Raw genomic sequence first — 12,973 nt, 5'->3', positions numbered from 1 at the left:
GCAAATATTTATCAGGTGTCTATTAGGTACCAGGAACTTTTCTAGGTTCTGGGGATACCACAGGGAATAAGAAAGTTGTGGTCTAAGCTCCTATGAAGTCTGTGTAGTTGCTGGAGAGGCACATAGAAGATAAGTATGCAATAAGAGGATTTTGAATAGTGAGAAGTGCTGTAGAAGTAATAAAATGATGTGAAAGGAATGACTGGGAGGTGATGGGGGGCCAAGGTTCGATAGCTAGTTAGGGGAGGACCTCTTTGAAGAAATATCATCTAAACTGAGACTTGCATGACAAGGAGCCAGTTGTCATGGCAGAATCTGGAGGTCTCGGTTGAGAGAAGAGAAAGGCAAGGGCCCTGCAGTGGGATCAAGGCTGACGTGTTCCAGGAGCAGAAGACAGCAGGGCCTGGGGGTGGAGAGGAGTGGGCTTAGTGATAGGCGACAGAGGCTGTAGCCAGATTCTGTAAGGCCTCCAAGGCCAAGGTGATGCTTGGGTTTAATCCACATGCCTTTGAAGGATGTGAAGCAAAAGAGGGATGTGATGAGAGTTGCACGTTAAAATGATCACTCTGGTTTCCCTGTGGGAACTGGGTTACAGCAGGGCGAGGGTGGAACAGGAAGCCACCTGGGACTGTTGGTGTAATCCAAGCAAGAGATGAGGGCTGGGTTAGGCTGGGTGATTAGTGGAAATGGAGAGAACTGAATGGACTTGGGAGTAGTTTATAGGCAGGGTTAAAAGTTTGAGGAAGGTGCAGTATTGGCTCAGGGTTTATGTCCTTTCCTCATTTTCAGTTGAAATGGATGTTTTTAGGGCATATAAGCTAATTTACCTTTCGACTTAATCAAAATATGGCAAGAGCTGATTTAGCTAGCATTCTTTTTACTGGAATTTTCCATTAATGAGGAAATTCAGTATGTTTAGAATGATAATTGTTATATTTGGCGTCCTATGGTCATTATTAAAACCTAAAATGCCTTTTTAAAACATTGCAATATTAAATCATATTCAACAGAGTTTATAATGTTCAAATCCTTTAAAACCAATTATGTCTGTATTGTATACTTTATCAGAATTTCTAACTAATCAGAATATTCTTTTCCCCAACTAAACCACTTAATTATTCTGCAGTTCATTGTAGAAGCAATTTTTAGATTATGCGTGTCACTGCTCCTTTACGAGTATGAAGAAATAAGTTAGTGGGGCTATTTGTACCTTAAAAAAAGATGAGTAAAAACCACAAAATGTTTAACGTGATTATCTATGGATGGTGGGATTATGTGTGATTTGTTTCTTCTTTCTTCTATTTTCCAAATTTCCTACAATAACATGAATTACTTTTAAAACATAAAAGTTATATTTCCAAAAAAAAGTTTATTATATTTAGAAACTCACTACTCTCTATATTACTACAGTTCATAGTGGGAAACTATAACAAATGACATAGCTATAGGCCATGTTTCAAGTTTTTTTTCCTTTTTAAAAAATAGATTTACTGGAAACTTCCAGGATTTTTAAGCACGGTTATGGATGCCCTGAGGAAAGACGAACTAGTCTTCCCCCGTGATGAAAAGTAACTTAATGACGTAAAGATGTCCATTATTACTATATCTATAGGATTCTGGTGGGTAATTATCATGTGACTTATTGAATGGGGAGATGACCAGTCTGAATGAGTAGATGAGAATTCTTAGATGGGCACTAGGATTTGGGGTAAGGTATCTACAAATTTTTAGTATTTGGTATTATCCTTATGTCTAATTTAATGACTTTACCAATGCAGTACTTTCTCTTAAGTTATAAAGGGAGTTGTAGGTTTAGGGTGTTTCAGGACCCTTTAAAGGTCCTGTATGGTCTAACCGAGCATTCCTTGGAGGAATCTCTGAGTTCTAGGTCTTATTCCCCATGGAACCAAAATCCATACACCATCCAGCCGAATAACCCAACAGCAAGTCCAGTGACTAGCATCTGGCAAGTCAGCCTCTCACAGTTGGAGAATCTCGAGGGCCTACAAATAGGCAGTCGTTATCAGTATTTTTTCTATTTCAGCACACTTGAGGGATCTAACATCCTCAGGAGTAACAGCGAGTCACTGTGGCAGGGGTGGATGGTATCAGAATTTGGAAGGGGACAGGGAAGTACTATTAGTCATCCTTCATGTCATAGCCTTTTCGAATTACCAGATAGGAAGTTGACCAGGAGGCTAATCAAACCTATTGATCTCATGTCCATCCTGTACATGTATGGGGAAATGTAAACAAATTGCTACAAAGAGTTCTCCTTGGTCCTGTGGTAGTTCTTGTTATTTTTTGGTTTGACTTACTTTGTTTTCGTTTAATTAAAACATTCCAGATATTATGAAATAAGGCAGAATAAGAAAAAGGTGAGGTTCTGCTAATTCTGTACAAATTCAATGTTTTTGTTCCTTATTTTCAAAAATCTCATAGGAATAAATTAAATCAAATAAGCTAAGTAAATCGTATGAGTAAACAGAAGAATCTTGCCTGGAGGAAAAAAAAGTCACTATATGAAGCTTATTATATATGAAGTTGTATTTCCTGGGAGGGATGGAAAGAGCATTCCTTTATTTCGGGCAAACCTCATGTTTTGCTAAAGCCTTAACTTAGAAGAGGAGAAATCTCAATGTATATTTCTTGAACTGAAAGCTTTTCTTCCACTTGTTCCTAGTGTTAAATTCCTGTCTTCTCCCCTTCTTATCATACATGGTGAGGATGACAAAACGGTGCCTTTGGAATTTGGAAAAAAAGGTAAACTAAGTTCAGCGGCTGACAGAAACATACTATACTAATTTCACCATTTTCTCAGCCAGCCAAACTTTGATTAGGGCCTAAAGAAGGGTCTCTGACATTATAAGGGGTTCTCTGCACCCCTGAACTGCTGTGCCGCCTGGTGTATACAATACACTGTTGCCACTGTCCCATGAGCTATGCAGCTTTCAGTTCCTTGGTTGTAGAGGCAACCACTCAGGGATATGCAGGGTGGCCATATCTCTGACTTAATGGGACTAACTCCTTAAGTTGGCTGTTTCCATACCCTTTTAGGAAAATTAGACTAGGAAAACAACTGCTTCAACGATCAGCCTTTGAGTCCTTGTCTTTCTGCCCTTGCAGCTCTATGAAATTGGCACACAATGCATATAGGAACAAAGAGAGGGTGAAGATGGTGATCTTTCCTCCTGTCCTCCAACACACCTTCCTGTGTAAAGGCACCACACTGTTAAAAACCGTGAGGTAAGATCTGCTTTGCTAAATGCAATGAGGGCTGCTCTGGTTTACTTAGACCATGAGGTGGGGAACGCATGTGAGCTCATCTAAGTCCTTTTCCTGCAGAGATTTCCTGAGCCAGCAGTGGGCGTGAGGTCTGAGTACAGCGGAGAGCGAAGACTTGGTCCAAACACCACTTGTGGAGTATATTTCTTATGTAAAACTGTACTGGGCTGCTTGGGTGAGCTGGAGTTACTGACATGTCTACAAGTCACTTGCCATTTTAGTAAGGGAAAGCACGGATGCTGGGCATTATGGAATGTTCTTGTTTAGCTTGTCATAGTCTACTTTGTGGAACATGCCAAAACTTCACTGTGGAGAATCAGAATTTGGTAAAAATTTGATCCCATCTAAAAATGTACAGTTACCAAACATTCTGGGGATATCTGTGGATAAGGTGGTTTTTGATCTGCACCTAGACAGCAAGCAGTAGCAAGAAAGATGCTCCAATGTAGTTAAATAATTTGTATTTCAGTTTAGTTAGTTTAAATGGCATTAAAAAGTTCCAAGCTGTTTTCTAGCTTTCTGAATAGCATTGGGGAAAGTCCTAGCATGCTATTCAATCTGCTATAAAATAGTAAGATTTGGCACTCATGTAGCCTTTGGAAATTAACACTGTATTTTTAGCCCTAACATAGTCATACACTTTCCCTCCCAATTCCCAGAGATACTTAACTAGATTATTATTTAATAAAACAAAACAAAATCAAAGAATGTTGTGAAAATGTTGAAGTCCAGTAAGAAGCTATTTTTTCTCAGGACATTTTACAACTTACTTTCCATTGGCTTTGTCCACCCCACTGCTGGGTTCACTGGACAGGGAAATCTTTAGGTCAGAAGGCTCCATGTTCCAGATGTCCCGGGCATACTCCTTAATTGTTCGGTCACTGGAGAATTTCCCTGAAGCGGCTATGTTTCTGAGTACCATGATGTTCCAGGCCTTTGGATTCTGTAAACAAGAATTATACTTGTTTAATTGAATTAAATTAAATTGACGTGCATCTAAGGCTCAGGGCCTGAGTGCCCAACAAGCTGTATGACAAACATCAGGCCAAGCACATCCAAGTACAATTTATGGGGAAAGTGACAGGAGTAAATTGTAATGAATCATAAATACATTTGTTCCACAGTTGGGAGCTGGACGGGGCAGACTGTGCTTTTCTCCTATTTTAGATTATATTTCTCTAAAATGAAAAAGAAAGTATTTTTCACTCTTACAGAAACCCTAATTGGTAATTTCTGCCATAGTTACAATGTTTTGGCATGTAAGCCTTATTTCCCATGCTTCATTTTGAACGAAGATACCTCATCTCCCTTTAAACTACGGGGGAAAGGAAGAGACTAACATTCATTGTCTGCTAGATGCCACGTAAGAAATCTATCCCGTGGCTCACAGCCAGAGCTCAAAAAACACTACTCTAGAACATTAGCTACCATGCAGGCAAACAGTCCCATGGGAGACTTTATTCACCAACTTCTCTTTTCCTGTTTTTTTCAGAAGGTAGATACTCCAATAGGTTTACACTGAATCCCAAATACTCCACTGGGGTTTGAAAACAGGACCAATTAAGGTTTTATCCTAAATAAAAAATATACATCTATATATCTAAATAAAATATATATCTCTCATAATTTTATGTAAAAAGTATAAGAAGCTATTTATTTTTTATTAACATCTTTATCGGAGTATAATTGCTTTACAGTGTTGTTAGTTTCTGCTGTATAACAAAGTGAATCAGCTGTATGCATATGTATATCCCTATATCCCCTCCCTTTTGGTGGGTCTCCCTCCCACCCTCCTTATCCCACCCCTCTAGGTGGGTCGCAAAGCACCGAGCTGATCTCCCTGTGCTATGCAGCTAAGAATCTACTTAGAGCCTCGTGATTTCGTAAAGAACTCTGAGAAGGAGTTCTATGGAAATGACCAGAATGTTATTTGAAAACAATCAGCAATGAATTATAAACATTTAAAAGAAAAACTAAAACACAGTCTGAAATTAGTTTATTCAGACTTTGGAAACTTACTAAAATAAGAAGAGAATAAAAGCTTCCTCTCTTCACGTTCTTTATTTAAAGGGATAATGACTAGACTTTCCAACCATGTGGGCCATGTTTTCTACGCTTCAACAATACAATTATTGTTAAGAGTAAAAGCTGCAGTTTGCACTAATGAACAAGGAAGATGGAACAGAATGCTGGCCTTCTAGGTGGGCATCCTTTGGATCAGGGCCATCATTTTAACAGAAGGGACCATTGTGCAAAACCAACATTCACATTTGTGCATGCCCTCACTCATATTTTCCTCTCCTGCTCTGTTTCACTTCTGTTTCTTTTCCTATACAGCTTTTCTACATAACAAGCATGGGTTGAGATCAAGAGGAAGGAGCTAGAGGGGGCCATTTTCTTTCCTCTGTCTTTGAGTTCTTGGAGGCTGTATGTGGCTGCTCTCTCCAGTGTTCGGGGAGCAGGAAGTGAGCCGCTCGGCTTAAATCTAGCACTGCCTCTCCTTGGGAAGTATACAAAACTCTGGTTTATATACACTTTTGGGGGGCTGGATATGCTGTAAAGCAGCACAGGCCTTGAGTGATCCTGTTTTAAAACCCCAAAGGGATATCTGGGATGACTATGGGAACTACCTTATCACCTGGCTTTGGGAAAGGAATAGAAAGAAATGTTAGCGCAGTATGTCTCTGTTGGAAACAGTGACTGATGTGTCCAGAGGGCAGGAGGTGGAGAGTTTATGCGTTCCCACTGGTCTGGTCTATAATGGCTTTCTAGTTGGAGAGCCAAAATGGAGACTGTGTGGGCAAGGACGGCTACCTCAAGAAGCCCAAGCTGGAGTCTTAGCACAGGGCCAGCCTCCTCCTGTATCTGTTCTGTGGTTTCTGCAGTTCCCTACAAGTCTTTCCTGTCAGAGATGATCGCCTTTCCATATATTTACTAAATGTACCTAGAGGGCTGGGCTTTTTGGTAAAGATGTATGACTGTGCACATGAAGGGTTACTCACGTGGCTCTAGCCCTTTTCTTTTTCTCTCTCTCTCCCTTTCCTTCCTTTCCTTTCCTTTTCTTTCTTTCTTTCTTTCCTTCTTTCCTCCCTCCCTCTCTCTCTCTCTTTCTTTGTTTCATTCCTTTTTCTTTTTCTTTTTTTTAAATTCAAATGTGAAACCTCCCCTCTTTCTATACATTTATATTCTATTCATATAGCACCACTCCATGGGTAATCCAGGAGAGGAACTTACTTTACAATTTTCAAATACTAGGGGGGTCAGTCTTTTCCCAATAAATGAAGGTTCAGCCTGAGAATCAATTTAGCAGATTTTTCTTCCTTTTTTTTTTTTTACATCTTTATTGGAGTATAATTGCTTTACAATGGTGTGTTAGTTTCTGCTTTATAACAAAGTGAATCAGTTATACATATACATATGTTCCCATATCTCTTCCCTCTTGCGTCTCCCTCCCTCCCACCCTCCCTATCCCACCCCTCCAGGCGGTCACAAAGCACAGAGCTGATCTCCCTGTGCTATGCGGCTGCTTCCCACTAACTATCTACCTTACGTTTGGGAGTGTATATATGTCCATGCCACTCTCTCGCTTTGTCACAGCTTACCCTTCCCCCTCCCCATATCCTCAAGTCCATTCTCTGGTAGGTCTGTGTCTTTATTACTGTCTTACCCCTAGGTTCTTCATGACATTTTTTTTTTCTTAAATTCCATATATATGTGTTAGCATACGGTATTTGTCTCTCTCTTTCTGACTTACTTCACTCTGTATGACAGACTCTAGGTCTATCCACCTCATTACGAATAGCTCAATTTCGTTTCTTTTTATGGCTGAGTAATATTCCATTGTATATATGTGCCACATCTTCTTTATCCATTCATCCGAGGATGGACACCTAGGTTGTTTCCATCTCCGGGCAATTTAGCAGATTTTTCAAATGCTGATGGTGGTCCCACCCGCTACTGGGTCAGAATCTCTTAGAGGGCGGTGGGCATCTGTACTTTGAAAAAACTGGTGATTCTGATGCACTTCTGGTTAAGGGCCCCAGCCCTAAATAGGCTCCTGGAGGGGCCTTGGCTTTGTCCATGCTGGGGCGTCAGTGCCCGGCATGGCCTGCCATGGAGGCACCCAATGCCCCAGTGCCTCTCTGTTGAATAAATGAGTGGGTAAAGTGAGTATTTAATTTCGCTTTATACTCTTAGTCTCTAGGATATGCCTGCTGCATGGTGGGTGCTCAATAAATATTGAATTATTTGTGACTTTTTACTTGGATATTAAAAAACCTACAACTGCAACTGAAATGTCAAATGCCAACCTTTGCCTGAATTCGGGAACAGTTAAGTTTTGATCTGAAAAACCTAAAGAGCTGCCTCACTTCCCATTTTTGATTGGTTGGTGGGGCCCTGTTATTTAGATTTAATAAAAAGAAACCAAAATTTTAATGAACCGTAAACTGGTTTCCTTTGTAAGTCTCGGCCATGTACTCACCATGTACAGCTGACTGACTTTTTCTTGACACTTGACGTAGGCTTCATAGTCTGCAAAAACTTTAAACCTTTTTTTGTGATTAGAAGGAAAAGACAAAAAGCTTCATTAATAGATGTGTGCTAAGATTCCATTCAAAATTCGCTTTTGCTTAATGTCAGGCACGGCTGGCTTACCAATCTGACACTTCTATTCACAAGGGTTTCAACCAGCCCTCAACCTTTCTTCCCACACGAGAGAATGTTATCACACGGATGCATCTGAAAGTTGGGTACACCCGTGGAAGGAGAAAAAGAATACCAAATTTGTGGGTCTTATTCTTAAGTCTTCTCCTTGCATTGTTAGTGGAGAATATCTAATTTTCCTTTCCAAGTCTACGTTAGCTTATCAGATCACAGATCTATGCTAATCTACATGTGTGGCAGTTGGTTTAAGATATTCTCATCCCCTTTCCACGGCCCAAACAGCACCATCTTCTTGTGGGAACTCACCTGTCATGATAAAATAGCATGTTGACTAAGTCTTTGAAGAGGTCAGGCTGCTTGGGAGAAAAGAAGCCCTTGTCAATTTGGTCGATGGCCAGCTTTAGCTCTGGAAGTGCCTCGTAATATTCTTTTGCCTTATACCTGTAGGGTCGGGGCGGGGGATAAGAAAAGGTTCTGTTAACGTTTGTTAATGACACACTGGGCGCTACATTAGCTGTGAAAAATGCGTTCAGAAATATGGCATTTATAAAGTCATTATAGAGTTCAACAGGGTATAAATAATACTTAACTAGATCCTGACATCTTTTTTCCCAACTAAATTTGATTAGTTCCTTGTAACCAAAGACACTAAGGACAGTAGATAATAAAAATCCTAGTCACAGAGCAATAGTCTAATCTGGTAAAATACAGTAAGATTCATTTCAAAGCAGGCTTTATGGCTCTAAACAAGCGTCGTACAGTTGCTTTTTTTAAAAAAGATTTATTATTTCTTTCTTTCTTTAATTTATTTTTGGCTGCGTCGGCTCTTAGTTGCGGCACGCGGGATCTTTCATTGTGGCCTGTGGGCTTCTCTCTAGTGTGGAGGCGGGTTTTCTCTTCTCTAGCTGTGGTGTGCAGGCTCCAGGGCGCTTGGGCTCTATAGTTGTGGTGCACGGGTTCCAGAGCTCGTGGTCTCTGTAGTTTGCAGCACACGGGCTCAGCAGTTGTGGCGCGCGGGCTTAGTTGCCCCACAGCATGTGGGATCTTAGTCCCCTGACCAGGGATCGAACCCGCATCCCCTGCATTGTAAGGCGGATTCTTTACCACTGGACCACCAGGGAGGTCCCCGACAGTTGCTCTTTGGTCCCACAGATTCCCAAATTTGTTGCTACTGAACAAAAGTTTACTTCCAAGGGTTGGGAAGTATATTCGACAGCCTCCAGATTTTGTGATTCCTCTGGCTCCTTTGAGCAGCATCTTTCTTTACTTCTTATTTGAATCCAGGTTAATAAACCTACCCAGATAGTAAGTGGAACAAGTATCCTGGGTGCTTCTATACAACCAGGCCTATCATCTACCACATTTTAGCCCATCTCTTTGAGGTCTTAAAGGAACACTAGATGGTTTAAATAATAGGCAAAAACTTCAACTACACACTGGTTCAGTGTTTTGATCAAAGTAGAGATCACAGATGTGGAGAAGTGAATAGCTCACGAGGCCAGCTCTGCCATGGCTGATAACAAATAGCAATGAGCCCACGTACCTGTGCCCAAGCTCCGTTCACTTTCACTTGCTGCGTGTAACAAGACTAATCTGGGGTCAGGAGGGTCCCCGGACTCATGGGAGATGTTCTGCTGTCACTCTCATGGGACCTGCCTCAATGGGACACCTGGGCGGGCAGGTACCCTCCTGGGGGGATACCTGCTCAACAAGCAGGAGTGCTCTCTCACCCTTTCTTGTCCAAAGCAGCCACGTCCTCTATTCTCATGCCAAAGATGAACAGGTTCTCTTCCCCGGCTTCCTCGGCCATTTCCACATTGGCCCCATCCATGGTCCCGATAGTCAGGGCCCCATTCAGCATGAACTTCATGTTGCCCGTCCCCGAGGCTTCGGTGCCTGCGGTAGAAATCTGCTCCGACAGATCTGTGGCTGGAATGACTGCAAGCAAGGCATTAGTGATAGAATTAGTGATCCTGTCTCTCTGGATCCGCTTGTATGGTACCCAAGCATTCACCTAGCTGGCCTGTTCTAATCATTAACGTAGTATGGGTACATCAAGATAAACATTCAAATGGTGCAGGATGGATCTCACGCTTCCCCTTGACTCTGGCAACCACTTTTGCCCCTTTCTGATGTGCTTCTTGGTGGTTATGGCCACAGTGCTAAATAACTCTATGCTTACACTACTCTTCCTTGGTCTATAAACTTTAAAGAGCATCTACTGACTCTCTGCTATAAAAGTCGACACGACTGTGAAGTAAAATTCCTATTTTATGGCAAGACAAGAAAAAGTTAAACATGAAAATTTTTCTCTGCCCTTTGGCCTCTGCTCTCCCTTCTCCTGTGCATTGTGTATCTGCATTAGGCATGGACCAAACCTCCCCATCAGCAGAAATATCTACTCAGCCATAAAGAGCAACGTTCTCCTGGCACCAACAAGACAACTCCTTAAAAGACAACATTCCTTCTTGATCTTGTCAGGGGTCACAATGACCCACCACTTTGTACCTGAAGATCTGGATTGTGTAAACTGTCAACAATACAGCATTTAATGTAGAGCCCCCTGTCTCGAAAAACTTATATAACTGCTTTGACTTCTAATGGGTGGAACAGTTCTTGGAACTTTCTGATCTGCTGTTCCTGGGTTATAATCCTCAGTTGGCTCAAATAAAATTTTCCATTTCTTTCTTGGATGGGCTGATTAATTTTTTATCAACCTTACACTTCTCTTCTCTCCCTTCTTCCTTTCAGTTTTTGTTATGGTTTTATTTTTATTTCTTCTATTTTATAACTTTATAAAATATATCTAAACTTCTCTTTCTTGATCCTTAAAATTCAGAAGCTTCCCTGACCCCTCTTTTGCAATCTGAGGAAACCGGATTGTGCCATTCCTTCCACTCCTTACCACCTTCCTTCCACTTTCACTGCAGGGAAATAAGCCACAGGCAACTGAGGTGTGCCCAGGGCAGACCTTTCAGTCTGATTCACACAGAAGTTCCTGCTGCCTGCAGCATCCCTCCGGTGCCTCCGCTACAAAGCACAGGACCTGCTTTACTTTGAGAGCTTTACTTTGAGAGCTTATTTGTGGATTAGACATATCATTTGCGCCCATAAAAATCTGGCTCTTTTTTTCTTCATGCAGACAGTTCTTAAATTGTAACATCAGAGGACCCAAAAACACCTCAGAAAGAGAAAGGTCCCTTTTCAATTTGGGAAAAGGGCGAACACACAGTTGGCATTTGCATGTGGGTGGTGCTTTGTGATGCAAATAAGAAAAGAAAGGGATGTTGGCTTCTTGCCAGTCTGCCTGTCCCCACATGGGAACTCCACGCCTGCTCTGAGCGCCTGTCTGAGGCACGTCTAAGCCTAGGGCTTTGGCAGCCTGACATCTGCCCTCATTCCCTGCTGCCACATGAACAAATGACAGCCCTTCTTTCCATGGAGTGACCGGAGGAATATCCGGGGATTGGGGCACTGGTGTTCTATTGCAGAACTGGGGCTGGGAACTGAAGATCTTTTTTTCTTTTGTAGAGCACGCTCTGTACTTTACCAAAACCTCAGGGCCACCTCCTCCAACACCCAGCCCTGAGCAGCTGAGAAGAGGAAAATGTGCTCGCAGATGTAACCTCTGATGTGGAGTCTGGGGACAGTCATCTCAGTGTCAGTTGGGTCACCTTAAACATTCTTAGCTTAGGGTCGTATTCTGCCTAAGAGTGACACCTTCTATCCTAAGTCACTGGCTCCCGAGGTCAGCTGCTCCATTTTTCTATAATGTGTAATCCAGCCCTAGCATGTGCCCTGGCCCCGCATGGTTTGTGAGGACAGCACTACCTTTTTCAGCAAGAGACACTTTGTAGTTCTCCAGGAAGATGAGTTTCAACTTGCTTCCAACCATGGGGTCATTGTTCACCACCTCTGCCACTGAAGTGATCAGCTTTATGATCAGTTTGGCCATGTGATATCCTGGGGCAGCCTTGGGGAAGGGTGTGGACACATGACAGAATGCAGGCATGATGAAGTGGAGGAACGGCCAAAGAGACCAGAGCCCCCAAGTACCCAGGGAAGAGAAGCAACTTACTTTGCCACCGATTATAACTGTTCTGGGCACGAATAGCTTCTTCGGGTCTTTCTTAATGCCTGCAAAAGATGGAGAAGGGGATGGAACGGAGGACGGAGGATGGCCAGGGTGGTGAGAGCTCCACCTCTGGGGGCTGGTCGGGGGCTGCAGGGCTGACTCACGGTTGTACATGGTGATCACATGCAGGCAGTTCAGGAGCTGCCGCTTGTACTCATGGATCCTCTTCACCTGCACGTCAAACATGGAGGATGGGTTGATCTTCACTTTGTACTCCTTCTCCAGGAACTGAGAAAACTTCAGCTTGTTCTCCTGTTGAGACAGTGCATGGGGCCAGGGCCCTTTGGACTCAGAAGCACTGGGTGGGTGGTCTGTTTTTAAAGAGTGGGGCATGAACCCTCCAAGCAAGTGCCGCTGGGCAAAGCACCCACACGGGGAAGCCTCACCTGCTTCACGTTGGAAATCTCCCGGAGGAAGACGTCGTCGCCCAGGAAGCTGTTCAGCTTCGCCAGCTGGCTCAAGTCCTTCACACAGTCCTCCCCGATTTTCTTTCAGTTTAAAGGAAAAGGTGACTCGAATCAGGGAAGGCAGTCAAGCCCACATGAGCAGTTTCTGTCAGTCTGTGGCAAGGGCTCACACGCCCCTAACACTCGCACCCCACAGCACACAGAATGGCTTCATTCACAGGAGATGCTGAAAACGCCATGTGGGAAGAACACTTGCTATACCTTCAGTGGTATTAAGTGTTAAAAACAGGAAATCTACCTAAAAAGGGTGACAAATAACCCAGGTTCTACTAGTTACTATTAGAGGACAAACAAAGGTCCTGCTAGAGGACCTCTGTTATCCTCTTTTATTAAACAGGGGTACCATCTGTGTGTCATATGAGCACTGTGCACCAGGGCCAGCTGCGTAATGCGTGGGGTCTCTTTTTTCTGAAATCAAGAA

The 12,973-nt window shown here is 42.7% G+C and overlaps 1 protein-coding gene across 1 annotated transcript in view; it reads right to left on the bottom strand.

The window, feature by feature from the left end:
• Positions 1-12,973, bottom strand: part of PYGL (glycogen phosphorylase L) — a 55,595-nt gene that overhangs the window by 11,557 nt on the left and 31,065 nt on the right. The window contains exons 13-20 of the mRNA XM_082852056.1: positions 12,472-12,573; positions 12,190-12,337; positions 12,029-12,087; positions 11,782-11,923; positions 9,681-9,888; positions 8,257-8,391; positions 7,769-7,835; positions 4,056-4,228 (exon numbers count right to left, since the gene is read on the bottom strand). Coding sequence (XP_082708182.1) covers positions 4,056-4,228; positions 7,769-7,835; positions 8,257-8,391; positions 9,681-9,888; positions 11,782-11,923; positions 12,029-12,087; positions 12,190-12,337; positions 12,472-12,573 — 1,034 coding nt within the window. The remainder of the gene's footprint in view (positions 1-4,055; positions 4,229-7,768; positions 7,836-8,256; positions 8,392-9,680; positions 9,889-11,781; positions 11,924-12,028; positions 12,088-12,189; positions 12,338-12,471; positions 12,574-12,973) is intronic.

The sequence above is a fragment of the Leucopleurus acutus genome (assembly GCF_964270905.1).
Source record: "Leucopleurus acutus genome assembly, chromosome: 1".
NCBI lineage: Eukaryota > Metazoa > Chordata > Mammalia > Artiodactyla > Delphinidae > Leucopleurus > Leucopleurus acutus.
Note: the sequence above shows the minus strand (reverse complement) of the source record. Positions and strands in the feature narration are given on the sequence as shown.